Below are 14,008 nucleotides of genomic sequence, written 5' to 3'. Positions count from 1 at the left end.
CCCCCCCCCCATTAGCTGCTGCTCGTGTCACAGAGCGCCATGAAATCTGCCTCTCCTCTTTTCCAGCTGCCAGGGTGCTTAGGCCGAATCGATGCCCTGTACCAGAAGCTGAGCCAATTTCCCTCTGCAGTTTATGCCAGTGTAGGAGCTGGATTTGCTGCACGTGGCGCTGCCAAATGCCTGCCTCTTTACACCGGTGAGCTGGTGGCATGCAGGCTTTCCCCGCTTTTCCTTCTTCCCGTGTGGTGTCTCTTAGGGATAAAGGATTGTGTGAGCAAAGCTGAGATGATGGGTTGGCCCAGTGATCATTGTGTGGTTTCCCCTCCCATCCTGCCTTCAGAATACTTTCAACGGTTTATTAAAAAGCAAAAAAAGAAAAGAAAGAGTCACAAACAAAATAAGGATGTTTATATATGTGCAATATGATTTGCAAACAAGCTGGCAGCCAGGATAAGACTGCTCTGGAAAATAGACAGCTAGGCCTAATACAGGACATTAGTATTACACTGTTTAATTTGCTAAGTAAAAGGAAGATCCCACTTCAGTAACTGCCAAGCAAAAGTTTTGGAAATCTTGAATGGGATTGCATCTCATTGGAATGACGAAGGGTTCTTTTGGCTACCTATCTGAGATATAAAGCTTTGGAGTTGTGCAGGTGGTTTACTGCTTTGCTCCGTGTTTATTTATTTTATTTAAAATGTTTTTATCCTGCCTTTGTCCTTAAAAATGACCCAGGGCAGCTTACATAATTTAAAAGACAATATTTAAAAGCTAAAACAGTAAGTATACAAATAACTAAATGCTAAGAAAGAATTAAAGTAGTATTTTATTAAAATGGTCAATAAAATCAATTCTAAAACATATTTAAAACAACAGTTTAACAGAGCACAACAGCCCATTTTAAAAACCCTCTCAGACCACCAGCCAATAAGAAAAAGCCTGCTTGACAGGACAGGCTTTTGCCTGCTTGCAGAAGGACATCAAAGATGGGGCCAACCCTGCCTCCTGTAGGAAGGGGTTCCAGAGTCTGGAAGCAGCAACAGAGAAGGCCCTCTCCCGGATGCCTGTGAGGGTTCCTGTGAGGATAGTGGGATAGAGAGAAAGGCCTCTCCTGATTATCTTAAAGCCTGGGCAGGCTCATAGTGGGAGATGCAGTCTTTAGATAGCTTGGAACCAAGCCATTTAAGGCTTTTAGTTTAATACCAGCACTTTGAATTGTGCCCAGAAACGAATTGGAGATGCTGTAACAGGGGAGTTATATGTTCCCTGTAACCAGCCTCAGTTAGCAATCTGGCTGCAGCATTTTGGATCCTCTGAAGTTTCCAAACACTTTCCAAAGGATGGCCCACATAGAGTGCATTATAGTAATCCAGCTGAGATATAACTAGGGCTTGTGTCCCTATGGCCAAATCAGACCTCTCAAGAAGCAGGTGCAGCTGGCGCACTAGTTTTAACTGCAAAGGCGCTCCTGGCAACCGCCACAACCTGGGCGTTCAGGCACAGGGACGAATCCAGGAGCACCCCTCAGCAGAGCCTGCTACCCTATTCCTTGATCTGTTTTTCCACTGATCAGGAGCATTTCTGTCTTATCTGGATTAAGTTTCAGTTTATTCATCCTCATCCAGTCCATTACTGACACCAGACACTGATTTAGAACTGAAACAGCTTCCTGGGATTTAGATGGAAAGGAGAGATAGAGTTGGGTGTCATCAGCATACTGGTGACACCAAGCCCCTAAACTCCAGAAACCTCTCCCAGTGGTTTCATATTAAATAGCATAGGGGACAAAATAAAACCCTGAGGGACCCCAATGGCCTGGGTGTTAAACAAGAGTGCCCCAGCAGTTGACATGGTCTCTTTCCATAGCTTTCTCCTCCCCTGCCACCCTAAGTTAATAAAAAATTACTTGTTTCTAATATTTGAGGTGTTTAATACATAGTGTCTAACTTTCTAGGTTCACCTGAGCCAGAATATCATGGCTCTCCATGTGAACCAAAACATGGACAATTCAGATTTTGGCTCACAGAGAGAAATTCCATGGTAGAGCAACATACTTTAGATCGGTTGCTTTTCATGCAACCATAGCAGTGATGATGTAGGGATCCGAGTAGAATGCTGCCTTCTATGTTTAATCTACAGGTTTTCAAATGTTTGAGGAAGATACAGTGGTGCCTCACTTAACGAGGATAATCTGTTCCAGCGAAATCGATGTAGAACGAAATCCTTGTTAAGCGAAATAAAAAAGTCCATTGAAACGCATTGAAAACCCTTCAATGCGTTCCAATGGGCTGAAAACTCACCGTCCAGCGAAGATCCTCCATAGGGGCAGCCATTTTCGCTGCCTGCAAAGCAAGGAATCCGTCCTAGAAAACAGCGGGGGCCCTTTTGTACACCCGACAGCCATTTTGAAACCCAACAATCAGCTGTTTTAGATCGTCGTAATGCGAAAATTGGTTCCTGAGGCAGGGAACTGATCATCGTGAAGCGGATTTTTCCCATTTAAATCATTGTTTTGCAATCGCAAAAACCTAATCGTAAGCGATTTCCTCGTTAAGCGAGGCAATCGTTAAGTGAGGCACCACTGTAATGTGTTTTTATATGGCGTTACCATGCAAAAATTAAACTTGGACTCAGAAGATTAGTTAGCATTGCTCAAGAGCTAACAAAATATTAAATTATTAATTATACATTAGAAAGGGACAGGTCAAGAACTTGACTAAGAAGAATATGACAATTTAAATGACTTAGACTGAACAGGAAAGAGAGAGAATATTGCTAACAAATATTTAAAATGCTTAATAAATGTTTAAAAAGACTCAGGCTGCCATCCTATACCTATTTATTTACAAGGAGGCACTTGTTTGAACAAGCACATATAGGATTACAGTATAAAAGTTTAAAGAGAGAGAGACTGTCCATATTTGTAGTCCACAATTTGACAGGTGCATTTTCCATATATGAGAAGATCATGCCCTGGGAGAAATACACCCAATGTAGTAGATGCCTACCATTTTTAAGCCAAATCCTGTTGCCTAGCACAGTAAATCACTTTAGAGTAGGCTCATTGAGTCATAGGAATTTGATGAGTCAGCTTCTCCACAAATTCCATTGATTCAAATGAGCTTAGTATAGTAAGCATAGTAAGTTGCAGTTAGGGTAAGCCTGTTGAATTAGTCTAACTTACACAGAAGTTGAGGTTCTAAATTCCTGTTGATTCAGGGGGCCTACTCTAATGCTAGGCAACAAGATTTGGGCCATTATTAAACTATAAGTTATTGGGAAATACCTGATCTGGTTGTATCAGGTCATCTTGCAGAGTCTTAGTTTCCTTCTCTGTTTTTCCTTCTGCTTATCTACATCAATAAACAGGGCAAATACGGTACTTCTTTGTCCTTGGAAACTCCCTCCTTATGGATACATTACATCATTTTCAAATGTTTAACTGCTAAGTGATCAAAAGTTAACCTTCTGTATGGAGCTGAACTCTACAGATTTCAGCTCAACAAGAAACAAATTAGTAGCACGAAAAACAATTTTTTTTATTAAAGTGTTGTGTTTGAAGTCTACTCTTCATGCATTTGAATTCCCTTAGTCAGTGCTCAAGTCCTCTTAAAACTATTTTTAAAAGGTAACTGTCAGTTTTCCCCAACACAGAGAGAGACGTGAAGCTTCCCACTTAGATTATATTTACAGTTTGGGTGCTTTGTCCTCTTGTCAGTGAAAGTGAAGAGTCTAGCCTCTCGGATATCTGCCCAGGGTACCCAGTCTTGCGCATGCCCACTTGAAAGTTAAGCCATTTCTAGTATGCTACAGCCTAAATATGGGGATGTACATACAGTACCTCTCATACAGTTTACTGCCATCCCTCATGTAATTCTACCAGTCAACTTCTTCCCAGATCATCATCTCTCCATAGTGCTACAATCAGCTCCTATTTCCAAAATTATTCATATACCTTTAATCTGTCTTGTTGGTTTTCTGGGCTTTGTGCCTTTCCCACATTTCCACATATAGCTTTATCAGTCAGTTTTTTTGGCATACAGAAGTATTGTATTATACCCCGGGCTGGAAGTTTCTCAGGCTCAGACAAACTGGGTTATATGCACTTTATCTTCCTGCAGAGTGGTGCCAGCCTGATCTGAGGTGCCATCAGCAGCTGCGGTTCAGTCGCCAGTATATCCTGCATCATGATGGCACTGCAGTTGTCTCAGTTACTCCTGTTGGTGTGGCAGCTGAGATCCGAGACCAGTACGTGGAACATCCACTTGCCCTGGCATGAGTAATTGTGTTTTAGAAGTTCAAGCCAATCATGGTTTGGATGTAAGTTTGTGCAGGATAGAACAGAGTGCAGAGCAAACAGTTTTCCTGAATGAATGAGACAGAACGGGTGGACCATATTAAAGAGATGCTTTGAGATAACATATTTTCCCTTAACGCATGCATAGTTGTATGTTGTATTAGAGCAGTGTAACTGGCACTAATTTATAAGGGTCTCAGTCAAGGATGGCCCGTGGTCTGAGCAGCTGGACCCCTCACCCCACAGTGATGAAGTGATACTCTCCTACAGGTATCATAAGGTCAGTGATCGCCGACTACCGTAAGAGCTTTTCTATGAAACCTCAACTCTTTAAGAGATGTTGGAGATCACAAAACTGTGCATTGTGCATGATCTCTTGCTTGAGCGGCAACCCTTTCCAAGGTTAGAATGTTTTTATCACTAAGTGAGTTGTAAAGGGATTTTTTTTTTTTTGCCCTGTCGTTCTGTGCTAAAATGCTCTAAGGCTGATTCCTGTGTTCACAGTGTCCTATTCTCTCTCTTGTGCCACAGGCTGCTTGTCAGAATGTCACCTTCCGGGAGGCATAAGGCTGTTTTCACCTACCACTTGGAAAAGGGACAGAGACAAGAGGTGCTGGAGGTAAAATAGTATAACTATTATTGTTATGTGCTTCAGGCAGATTCCAATTTCTGGCAATTCTTTCTAAGTTTTTTTAGTACTCAAGTGGTTTACTATTCCCTTTTTCTGGAGATGCTCTGGGACTGTTCAACTTGTCCAATGCTATACAGGCTGGCCCTTCTCCCAGGAGACTGAGTGGGGAATTGAACTACCAGCCTGTGGCTCCGTGACCAGGTCCCCAACTCACTGAGCTATAACTTACAGCAAAGTGCATATTTTCTAGGTGATCCAGTTTGTGATTTCTGCCATCCTCACAAAACACTGGACTAGAGCTACAGTCACTGCACACTGAAACAATGATTTAGATACAGTAGTATTTCTGCAATAGTCAAAGCTGGTTACAGCAGACTTTATGGTGTAGGGCAAGAACTTGTTAGCTTTTCTTCATTGTGAAGTACAACAACTTAGACAAGGTGTTGGAGTCTAGGAAACCTGCCTGAGAACATCCATGAGTAGGGTTAAACATATATGGAAGGTTACAAGCAAAGTCTTTTTTCCAGTAGCTTTCCCTGGTTCATGTCTGGCCAAGCACTAATTGCAATTGTTCTCTCAAAGAGACCTGCTGGAATCTTAGGGGTAAAGTGCATAAGCACAAAAAAGCAGGTTGATATGCTCTTGTGTTAACCACAAGTGTGTGCCCGTGATCCAGATCCAGACCGGTGTGTGCAAATGATAAAAAGAGTAATATATTATCAAGCGGATTTGAATGGAGCCATGACCCTCCCAAGGTTTTGAATACAAAGTGTTCATAGTTAGTGCTGGCACTGATTTCTGTATCCCAACAGGTCTGGAGCCACATTGGAAGGGTGAAAAATATCAACCTCACCGCTCTGGATAAACATGGCAGAGTATATACGGATGGTAAGAACAGTAACCAGAAGCTTTGTGGCATGCTGTTTTTTGCTGGCAGAGCATTAGGCGTTGTTGTGGTCTTGACCAGTCTAGCCCTTGATAGGATCATTGTTCTTCATCATGCTAACAATGTCTCCTCGGTGTAAAAAAATTACGCTAGTGGCCCAATGTTTCCTGCTTATCTCTTTGATCCTTCAGACTTATGCAGATGGTGGTTGTAAAGATTCCCCTCACTGTCCCTGTAATCTGGAGCTCCAAGGGCTCCCCAAGTTTTCAGATCTTATTAACAGTGCTGGACGGTGGTCCTGTGGCACAGCAAGACAAGCTTTTCAATTACAGAGCCCTACGGTTGACAATTCAAGCCATGTTTTTAAGGCTACAACCCATAGCCTTCCACCTACAATCCAAACTATAATCTTCCAGTTACAATCTAGTGGACATAATTCCTGGTTAACAAAATGAGGCTCACTTTCTGAATAAAGAAGGAAGTAATTACACTACTAGTCTTGTCTGGACTTAGTCTTGTGGTGCAATACACATATTACATATTGACTCCCTCTTTGCATTTTTCTGGTTCTGCAAACACTAGGGTAAATGAGGCCATGTTTAAATTTAAATATGTATCCTGCTTGCAGACCACCATGGCATAGTCTGGTTTTCCTTTGCACACTGGCTTTCCATTGGAAACTCTGAGCTTTTTATATTGTAAGCATGAAGCACCTGCACCAAGGTTGAGCTTAGGTTTGAGGCAAAAATGAATTCTTTTGTGGCCCAGAAACACAGCAGGTTGTCTTCCTTCCAAGGCAGAGTTAGTTCTCCTTACTCCATAAGCACATCTTGGCCTGAAAATTGCACAGCAGTTAATAATAGTCATACGTATTTGCTGTCAAATTCATTCCAACTTACAGTGACCTCTCCCAGGATTTTCTAGGTACAGAGTACTGAAAAGTGGTTTATTGGTAGTAACCCATTAGTCGCCAATGGTATATTATCTCAAAAACAAACAAATCAGCCACTATTTTACAACAGCAGGAGCTGCTGTTTCTACTCAATAAATGTTAATTCTTGTCAGTGCCTTTATGGAAAATAAATCAGTTGGTCAGACAGACCCATAATTGCATGGTTAGCACGAAGTTGACCAAACACCGAATTTGATCCCATTTGCATTCTCTTTTGAAGACAGCGAGTCAACGTCAGCAGAGTCATTGTTACCTATTTTCTAGAGCTCAAAAGGTTACTTTAAAGGAGAATAAATGTAGTCACATGCTGAAGACATTTATAACTCAACAGTGATATTTTCCTATCTGCTTTGTATCCCCAGAGCAATTTGGCTGTTTTTCCTGGTCCAGCTCAGAAACACAGATCCTGTATGTTGCTGAGAGAAGACGCCCCACAACGCAGGTACTTTTCCCTCAGGACAGATCTGCCACAGGAGAGAAGCCAAATGAAGCAGGAAGGGTATCCCCTTTATTATTTACCATTCAAATAATGTTTTGTTTCCAGTGCTTGCAAATCTTTATCTTGCTAATTTTCAACACACAAAGCAGGCCATACTTCATAGGCAACCCATATTTATCAAGAGCAAAACAACTCAAGTAGTTTTGTTTCTTCTATAGTAAATGCACAAGGCGTTAATAAAATACTGAACAGGCAAAATTAGGTTATTTCCATAAGGTCTGGTGGCATGCCTTGCAAAAATGTGGTTTTGAAACATTCTGTCCCTTTAATTAAGGTGCACAAGTTTAAAATAACTTGTGGTTTTCCGGAGTAAATTCAGTGCACGCAGTGCTTGCCAGCAAAGTTCAAAGATCCAGTTTTTCAAGCAGCACTGTGTTGTGTTGTTCCCCGTGTGCCTCTATAAAGGTACAAACCCAGCTTGTGTTATGTACACTCTGTACATAATGAATAAATAGGTCCTGATCCTCTCAGTAGGAACAGTTGCAAAACATAGAAATATTTACATCCTCAGTATTGACTACACTGAGGCCCTAAATAGCACAGCATTAGTCATGTCACCCTCAAGGCCAATTCACAGTGAATATTTTCGCGTACTTGTGGATAGCTGAAAGCCCAATGGAAATGGTGCTGAAATAATTCAGCAACTGTATTGTGCCTGTGAATACAGGTTCAAAAAAATCATTTAGAATAGAGATACAGGCAAGTTTTGGAAGCAAGGTGCATGGCCTCTCATCCCTCAGTTTCCTGGCAGGTGGAGTGCAGTCATCTCTCGTAGGAGCACATGACGAGGAGGCCCCAGTACCTGTCCTCACCTCCCCGCCTCACCTTCAAGCATGCAGAAACCCAAGCCGGAACTCTCCACAATACTTTTGTGTATGTTTTTCCCTCCCTTAGGAAGAGAAGTTTATGTACTATGATAATTGGGGAGAGGCACTAGGTGATAAGAGTGTTCCTGTCCTGTGTGTGCTGAACCTTGAAACCGGTGAAGTTTCAGTCCTAGAGGGCATCCTAGGGCACATTTCCCCTGGGCAGGTGAGTCCAGTGCCATGTAGGGAGTTAATAGGAGCTTAATGCATCCTGATAGACCTCAAAAGGGTTTCAGAGTAATGGAGGAACAATTGGGAAGAAGAAATTATTCTGGTCATGAATTACTGAATGTGTTTTGCTTATGAAACAATGGATGGAGAGAATATATATTGGGGAGCCTTGGGTTTCAGAGATTACAATGTGCAGAAAGCCTTAATCAAGCTGTAAAAATCTTATGGGCATATTGCAGATGCCACACAGAAATGTTGTTACCTATGCAGCCCAATCTACTGCTGCACTTCTGGTCATGAAGCACTTTTGCGTAGTAGACCCACTGGAAAGCTGATGGTATAACTTGGCAACTGTTCGTATTACATTTGTTAATTGAGGATGATTTTGAAGATGTCCTTATCAAAACTTAAGAGAAGAAGAAAGCAATGTCTTTTGCAACCAAAAAGGATGACAAAGGACACATAACTATCTCTTTTGTTCTCTTTCAAGAGTTCTCAAGACTTAGGGACTTACATAACTTTTGATCCCAGTAGTCACGGTCACAATTTCTAACTATGTTGGAGTCCAGAGCCCAGGGACATCCCCATCTCTCCAGTACAGAGTCCCAATCAAGTAAAAGCAAAGCATGCTGCTTATAGACTACCTCACAGCGCTTAAAGCACTCTCTGGGGTGGTTTAGAATTTAGTCATATAGGCTACACATTGCCCCCCCTCCAGCAAGCTGTATACTTAGTTTAATGACTGCAGAAGGATAGAAGGCTGAGTGAACCTTGAGCCAGCTGCCTGGGATTGAATCCGGGTCATGAGCAGAGTTTGGCTGCAGTTCTGCAATTTAACCATTGAGCCATGAGGCTCTATACAGAACCATCAGATCTACTGATGGGGGTCTCTTCTCCTCTGATGGGAGGAAGATTCCAGCTTTCACTCCTCACAAACAAACAAACTGGAATTCAGCAAAATGCAATTTGTTTATTTGTAGTTTTTTTTTCCAGTCCCACACTCTTTTCCCTTCAGCAGATGCATTGGTAGATATGTACATCCCTTCCATGGTGTATGCTAGCAAGTGCCTCTGTAGGAAGTGGTCTATATTAAGACAGTGTTTGGGGAAGTGCTGCCAGACTGCAGCTTCAACGTCTGGAGTGGCTCCCAATGAGTACTTTGTTGAGGAAGCTCATTCACTGTGACGATGTTCTGCAGACCATACGGGGCGATCATGGAGACGTGCACAACAGCACACTGCAGTGCCACTGGCTAATACATTAACTTTGTTTCCTTGGCCAGGCCTTGTGGTCCCCAGATGACAAGAGTATAGTGTTCGTTGGCTGGTGGCATGAGCCTTTCAGACTGGGATTGAACGCTTGCTCCAACAGAAGGTTAGAGGGCTACCTATAGCCCATTAGATGGAGGGGGGAGAAAACCCCACACTGACCCTTGGTCTTGTTCTCATACTGCTTAGAGAGCCTAGGAACAATGAGTGGCTGAAGGAAAAATCTGAGAGTTAATTTTCAGTCAGTTCTACAGATGGAATTAAGAACATCTGTATCCTGAAATCTAGTGAGACCTCAAAATTCAAATTTCTCTGACTTACCAGGAAGGAACTTGATAGGAAAGAGTCCAGCGCCTGCCCTGCCTTTGCTAGGACAGGGCTCAAGTTAAAGGAAGCCAGATTTCGGTTGAATATCAGTAAAAATGGCCTAACTGTTAGAGCAGTACGACAGTGGGACCAATTACCTCAGGAGTTGGCGAGTGCTCCAACCCTGGAGGCATTCAAGAGAAATTTAGATAATCACCTGCCAGATACCTTTTGGTTTGTATTCCTGCGTTGAGCAGGGGGTTGGACTTGATGGCCTTGTAGGCCGCTTCCAGCTTCACTTTTCTATGATGCTATGATCCAAGGACTGCCAGCAGGGGCCAGCCCAACCTCTCTCTGAGGGAGCCTTCCACAGCTTCTTTCAGGCAGCTTGTTGCTTAGAAAGTAAACATAAATCCTGAAGATTTCCGTAAAAGAGTGAAGGGAGGAAGTTGCAGGTCTCCCCAATCCTCAGCTGTGCTTTCTGTAAAGTATGATGTGTGAAAAATGACCCCATAGAGTAGTCATGATGTGGAAGGTGGTGGTTGAGGGAAATAACATATTTACTGTTTGGAGACCTCTCATTATTCCCCTCTCCTTGCTACAGATCAGCCCTATTTCTCTTGGATCTCTCTGAACACAGCTGTGGTAAGTCACCTCCAAGGTTGCCTTATAGCCTGTCCCTCTGTGCCAGTTGTTCCCAGCCTTGGGTCCCCAGATGTTCTTGGATTAAAACCCCCAGAAGCCTTCACTTCTAGCTGTGCTGGCTGGGTTTCCTGGGAGTTGTAGACCAAGAACATCTGAGGGTTCAGAGTTGGGAACCATTGCGCTATGCAATAGCATTCCTCTAAAGGTTTCCTGTGTGTGTCTGTTTATGCGCATTTTTAGTGAATCCAAAGTGGAATTTCTGCCTTTCATAGTTTTTAAGGCCAGACACATTCAAATACAGGATAGACATCCTGTGTCTCTAGTAGGAAGAAAGCGTTAGTTGATACTAGAGATGGGGACGACTCACCATTTTGGCGAGTCCTGCTTTGTGATCCATCAAAGTTGACGAAGCATGAAACTCTCCCCATGAACTGATAAAGCACAAATTTATTTGTTGATTCATTAGGGGGGGGTTAGATGGGGGAAAAAACCCTGACCCCCACGTCCCCCGCCACTGTAATTGCTGCCACCACCGTGGTCTCCAGCTGGCCTCCGCAGTCATGGCCTGCAGTAAGGGACACTGGTTGCCCTTTTCAAAGATGGCACTGGATACCCTTTTAGGATAGGGAAGCTACAACCGCCATCATTGCAAAGGGCAGCCAGTGTCCCTTACTGCAGGCAGTGGCTGCGGAGACCAGCTGGAGACCGCAACGGCGGCACTGGATGGTGGCAGCGGCTAAGATAGGAAGAGGAGGGGGGGAATAGGCTGTGGGGGTAGGTGGCTGCCTACTGTGTTTCCCCGAAAATAAGACAGGATCTTATATTAATTTTTGCTCCAAAAAACATTATGGCTTATTTTCAGGGGATGTTTTTGTTTTACAGTCATGTCATCTTCTTTCGGTTGTTGCATAGTGGTGGAGAGCAAGATTTCACTTAACTGGGGCTTAATTTGGGAGTAGGGCTTATATTACGAGCATCCTGAAAAATCATAGTAGGGCTTATTTTCAGGTTAGGTCTTATTTTCAGGGAAACAGGTCATCCGCCCAGTGATCAACTGATTGGCAGTCTCTTAGGCTAGCCTTCCCTCTCTTCCTGTGTGGGACGAATGAAAATGGGGAAATATTCATCTCTTCATATTCCTCGGGGTCTCTGGAACTGATGAATATGAAGGGACGAATATTTAACAAATCACCGATTTCTCATGAATATCATGATCCATTTTTGTATTCCTTCCCATGTCTAGTTGATAGAGTTTTTCCTGTTCTGGTACTGCCAAGGAGGAGAGACAATGCCAGCCAGATTCTTTCCCCTGTGCAGCTTTGGGAACCCTGTGAGATTCTTCAGCCTTGCATGGCCCATTTCTGAATGTTAGCTTTTCTTTTGGAAAGAAAGCAGAAAATGCCTAAGCAGGTTGCCTGAGAAGTCAGCTATAAATATTAGATAGCTTGCAAAAGCTGTTGAACTTTCTCAAGCTTTTTAGGCATTCCAAAGATATGTGTAGATTTTTCAGCCACAACATTGCTCCTTTTCTGTATGATTTATATTTTCAAAATACGTATAACCATGGAAACATGTCAGAAGAAGCCCTGTGAGAATAGTTTTGGGGGCTTTTTGAATGTAAATTCAGATGACTACCACCCATTCATGGTCTGTTAATCTCATAATTTGGCCTAAGCTAATTGCTTTTATGATATTAAGGAGCTGTCACGATCATCACATTTGTAACTCCATTTTGACAAAGCTTTTCTCTCTAGTCTGCATTGCAATTGTGGTTTCAGAGCGACTGTCTTCAGATTACCAAGCTGTTTCTTCTCCTCGACTCAGCCCTGATGGAACGTACCTGATATATTTGGAGGGCCCGGTATTTGGGCCTCATCACCAGTGCCTGAAACTACAGATGGTGAGTGACCCCCAGAGGATTTTCTCTCCTCTTGCCCATGAAAGCTGAGGAATGCAATAGCCTGCCCTTTCACCTTATACATAGTAATTGTTACATACAGCTATGACCTCACCTGTCTGTCACTGCTAAAGCTGTGAGGCATCTACCAATGGTGTGACGGAGGGTGGGACATAAGGGGTGGAGCTGTGGTATAAATGTGAGTGAATGTGTGTGAGAGAGTTTTAGATAGGGATAGATAGGGCTTGGATAGGGCTTGGATAGGGCTTGGATAGACTTAGGAGATCTGTGATATACTGTGAGAGTCTGTGTGTGCTAGTGCCTTTATTATGGTGATTGAATTATTATTTAATTATAAGTGATTTACCATTCCTTTTATTTGTACCCAATAAACTTGTGTTTTTATTTTGAATCATATTTTGACCTGAAGCTACTTATTTGAGGGAATGGTTGGTGGCAGTGGAAAAGAAGAGTGATTTAGAGTGACGTAACGACCCCCTTTGTGAGGTAGAGGGAGGCCGTTACAATAAAATTGGTGTCCAGCTGGTGGGATACGAATATTCCAGTGAAGCCTTGGCAAAAGCTCTGTGGAGACCAGTTTTGTGTGTGGAGAGTGGCCCAAAGCAAAGGCTGTGGAGTTATGGCTAGCTTGTCCTGAGTTTGGGGAAACTGAGGGGACAGAGTGAAGGCCAAGGGCAGCAAAGCTGAGGGAACTCTGTTTGAACAGCTAAACCTGGGTCAAGGTAGAGCTGTGTGAATTCAAGATTGGTGCCAGAGACAGAGAAATAAAATTAAACTCTGTTTGGCAAGAGGCCTAGCTTAAGGGGCAGAAGCCTAGTTACAGTTGCTAGCTGACAGTGCTGGAGAAGGCAGCAACTTTATAACGCAGACTCAGTAGCATAGGAAAAAAGTGACTTTTAAACAGAGGCGTGAAAGTTGATATAGGAGCCTTTGGTGAAAGAAAATGCCCTTAACCAGGGGTAGAAAAGCTGAACCACGACCATCTGAGATGGCAGCTAGTTTGGATGAAGAGATTAGTGGGGGAGAGGAAAGATTTTCCTCAGCTCAAGAGGGAGGATCCTCTAGAGAAGACTTAACAGACCTCAGAAGATTGGAGTTAGCACAAGCCCATGAATATAGGTTAAAACAGCTAGAATTAGAAAAGATGGAAAGGCGTGCTCAAATGGAGAAAGAGAAAATGGAGAGGGAAGAAAGATTAGAGAGAGAGAAAATTGCCCTAGATGCTCAAATGGAGAAAGAGAAAATGGAGAGGGAAGAAAGATTAGAGAGAGAGAAAATTGCCCTAGAGAAAGAGAGAATGTCTTTTGAACTACGAAGAATGGAATTAATGAACCAGAACAATAATAATAGGGATTCAAACTCTGAGGAGGGTCAATTATCAAAAGCAGACCTAAAGAAATTCCCAACATTTAAAAAGGGAGATTGTCCTGTAACACTTTTTGAAAGAGCATGTGCTGATTTTTCAGTCAGAGAGTCAGAAAAAATGATTATTCTGAGATCTCAAATTAGTGGAATTCTCGTTGAAGTGTATGCCAAAATGCCCATTGAATTAATAAAAGATTATTCTGA

At 42.8% G+C, this 14,008-nt stretch overlaps 1 protein-coding gene across 9 annotated transcripts in view; it reads left to right on the top strand.

Moving 5' to 3' along the window:
* Nucleotides 1–14,008, top strand: part of LOC110076737 (acylamino-acid-releasing enzyme) — a 70,660-nt gene that overhangs the window by 2,993 nt on the left and 53,659 nt on the right. For 4 of the 9 annotated variants that reach the window (XM_072989830.2, XM_072989834.2, XM_072989832.2 and 1 more), the window contains exons 2-10: nucleotides 67–196; nucleotides 4,122–4,248; nucleotides 4,829–4,916; nucleotides 5,738–5,816; nucleotides 7,129–7,208; nucleotides 8,160–8,297; nucleotides 9,585–9,676; nucleotides 10,481–10,521; nucleotides 12,300–12,421. In XM_072989830.2, coding sequence (XP_072845931.2) covers nucleotides 67–196; nucleotides 4,122–4,248; nucleotides 4,829–4,916; nucleotides 5,738–5,816; nucleotides 7,129–7,208; nucleotides 8,160–8,297; nucleotides 9,585–9,676; nucleotides 10,481–10,521; nucleotides 12,300–12,421 — 897 coding nt within the window. The remainder of the gene's footprint in view (nucleotides 1–66; nucleotides 197–4,121; nucleotides 4,249–4,828; nucleotides 4,917–5,737; nucleotides 5,817–7,128; nucleotides 7,209–8,159; nucleotides 8,298–9,584; nucleotides 9,677–10,480; nucleotides 10,522–12,299; nucleotides 12,422–14,008) is intronic. The other 5 variants (XM_072989831.2, XM_072989838.2, XM_072989835.2 and 2 more) reach the window with 4 other exon arrangements.

Source organism: Pogona vitticeps, chromosome 2 (assembly GCF_051106095.1).
Source record: "Pogona vitticeps strain Pit_001003342236 chromosome 2, PviZW2.1, whole genome shotgun sequence".
NCBI classification, from domain to species: Eukaryota; Metazoa; Chordata; class Lepidosauria; order Squamata; family Agamidae; genus Pogona; species Pogona vitticeps.
Note: the sequence above shows the minus strand (reverse complement) of the source record. Positions and strands in the feature narration are given on the sequence as shown.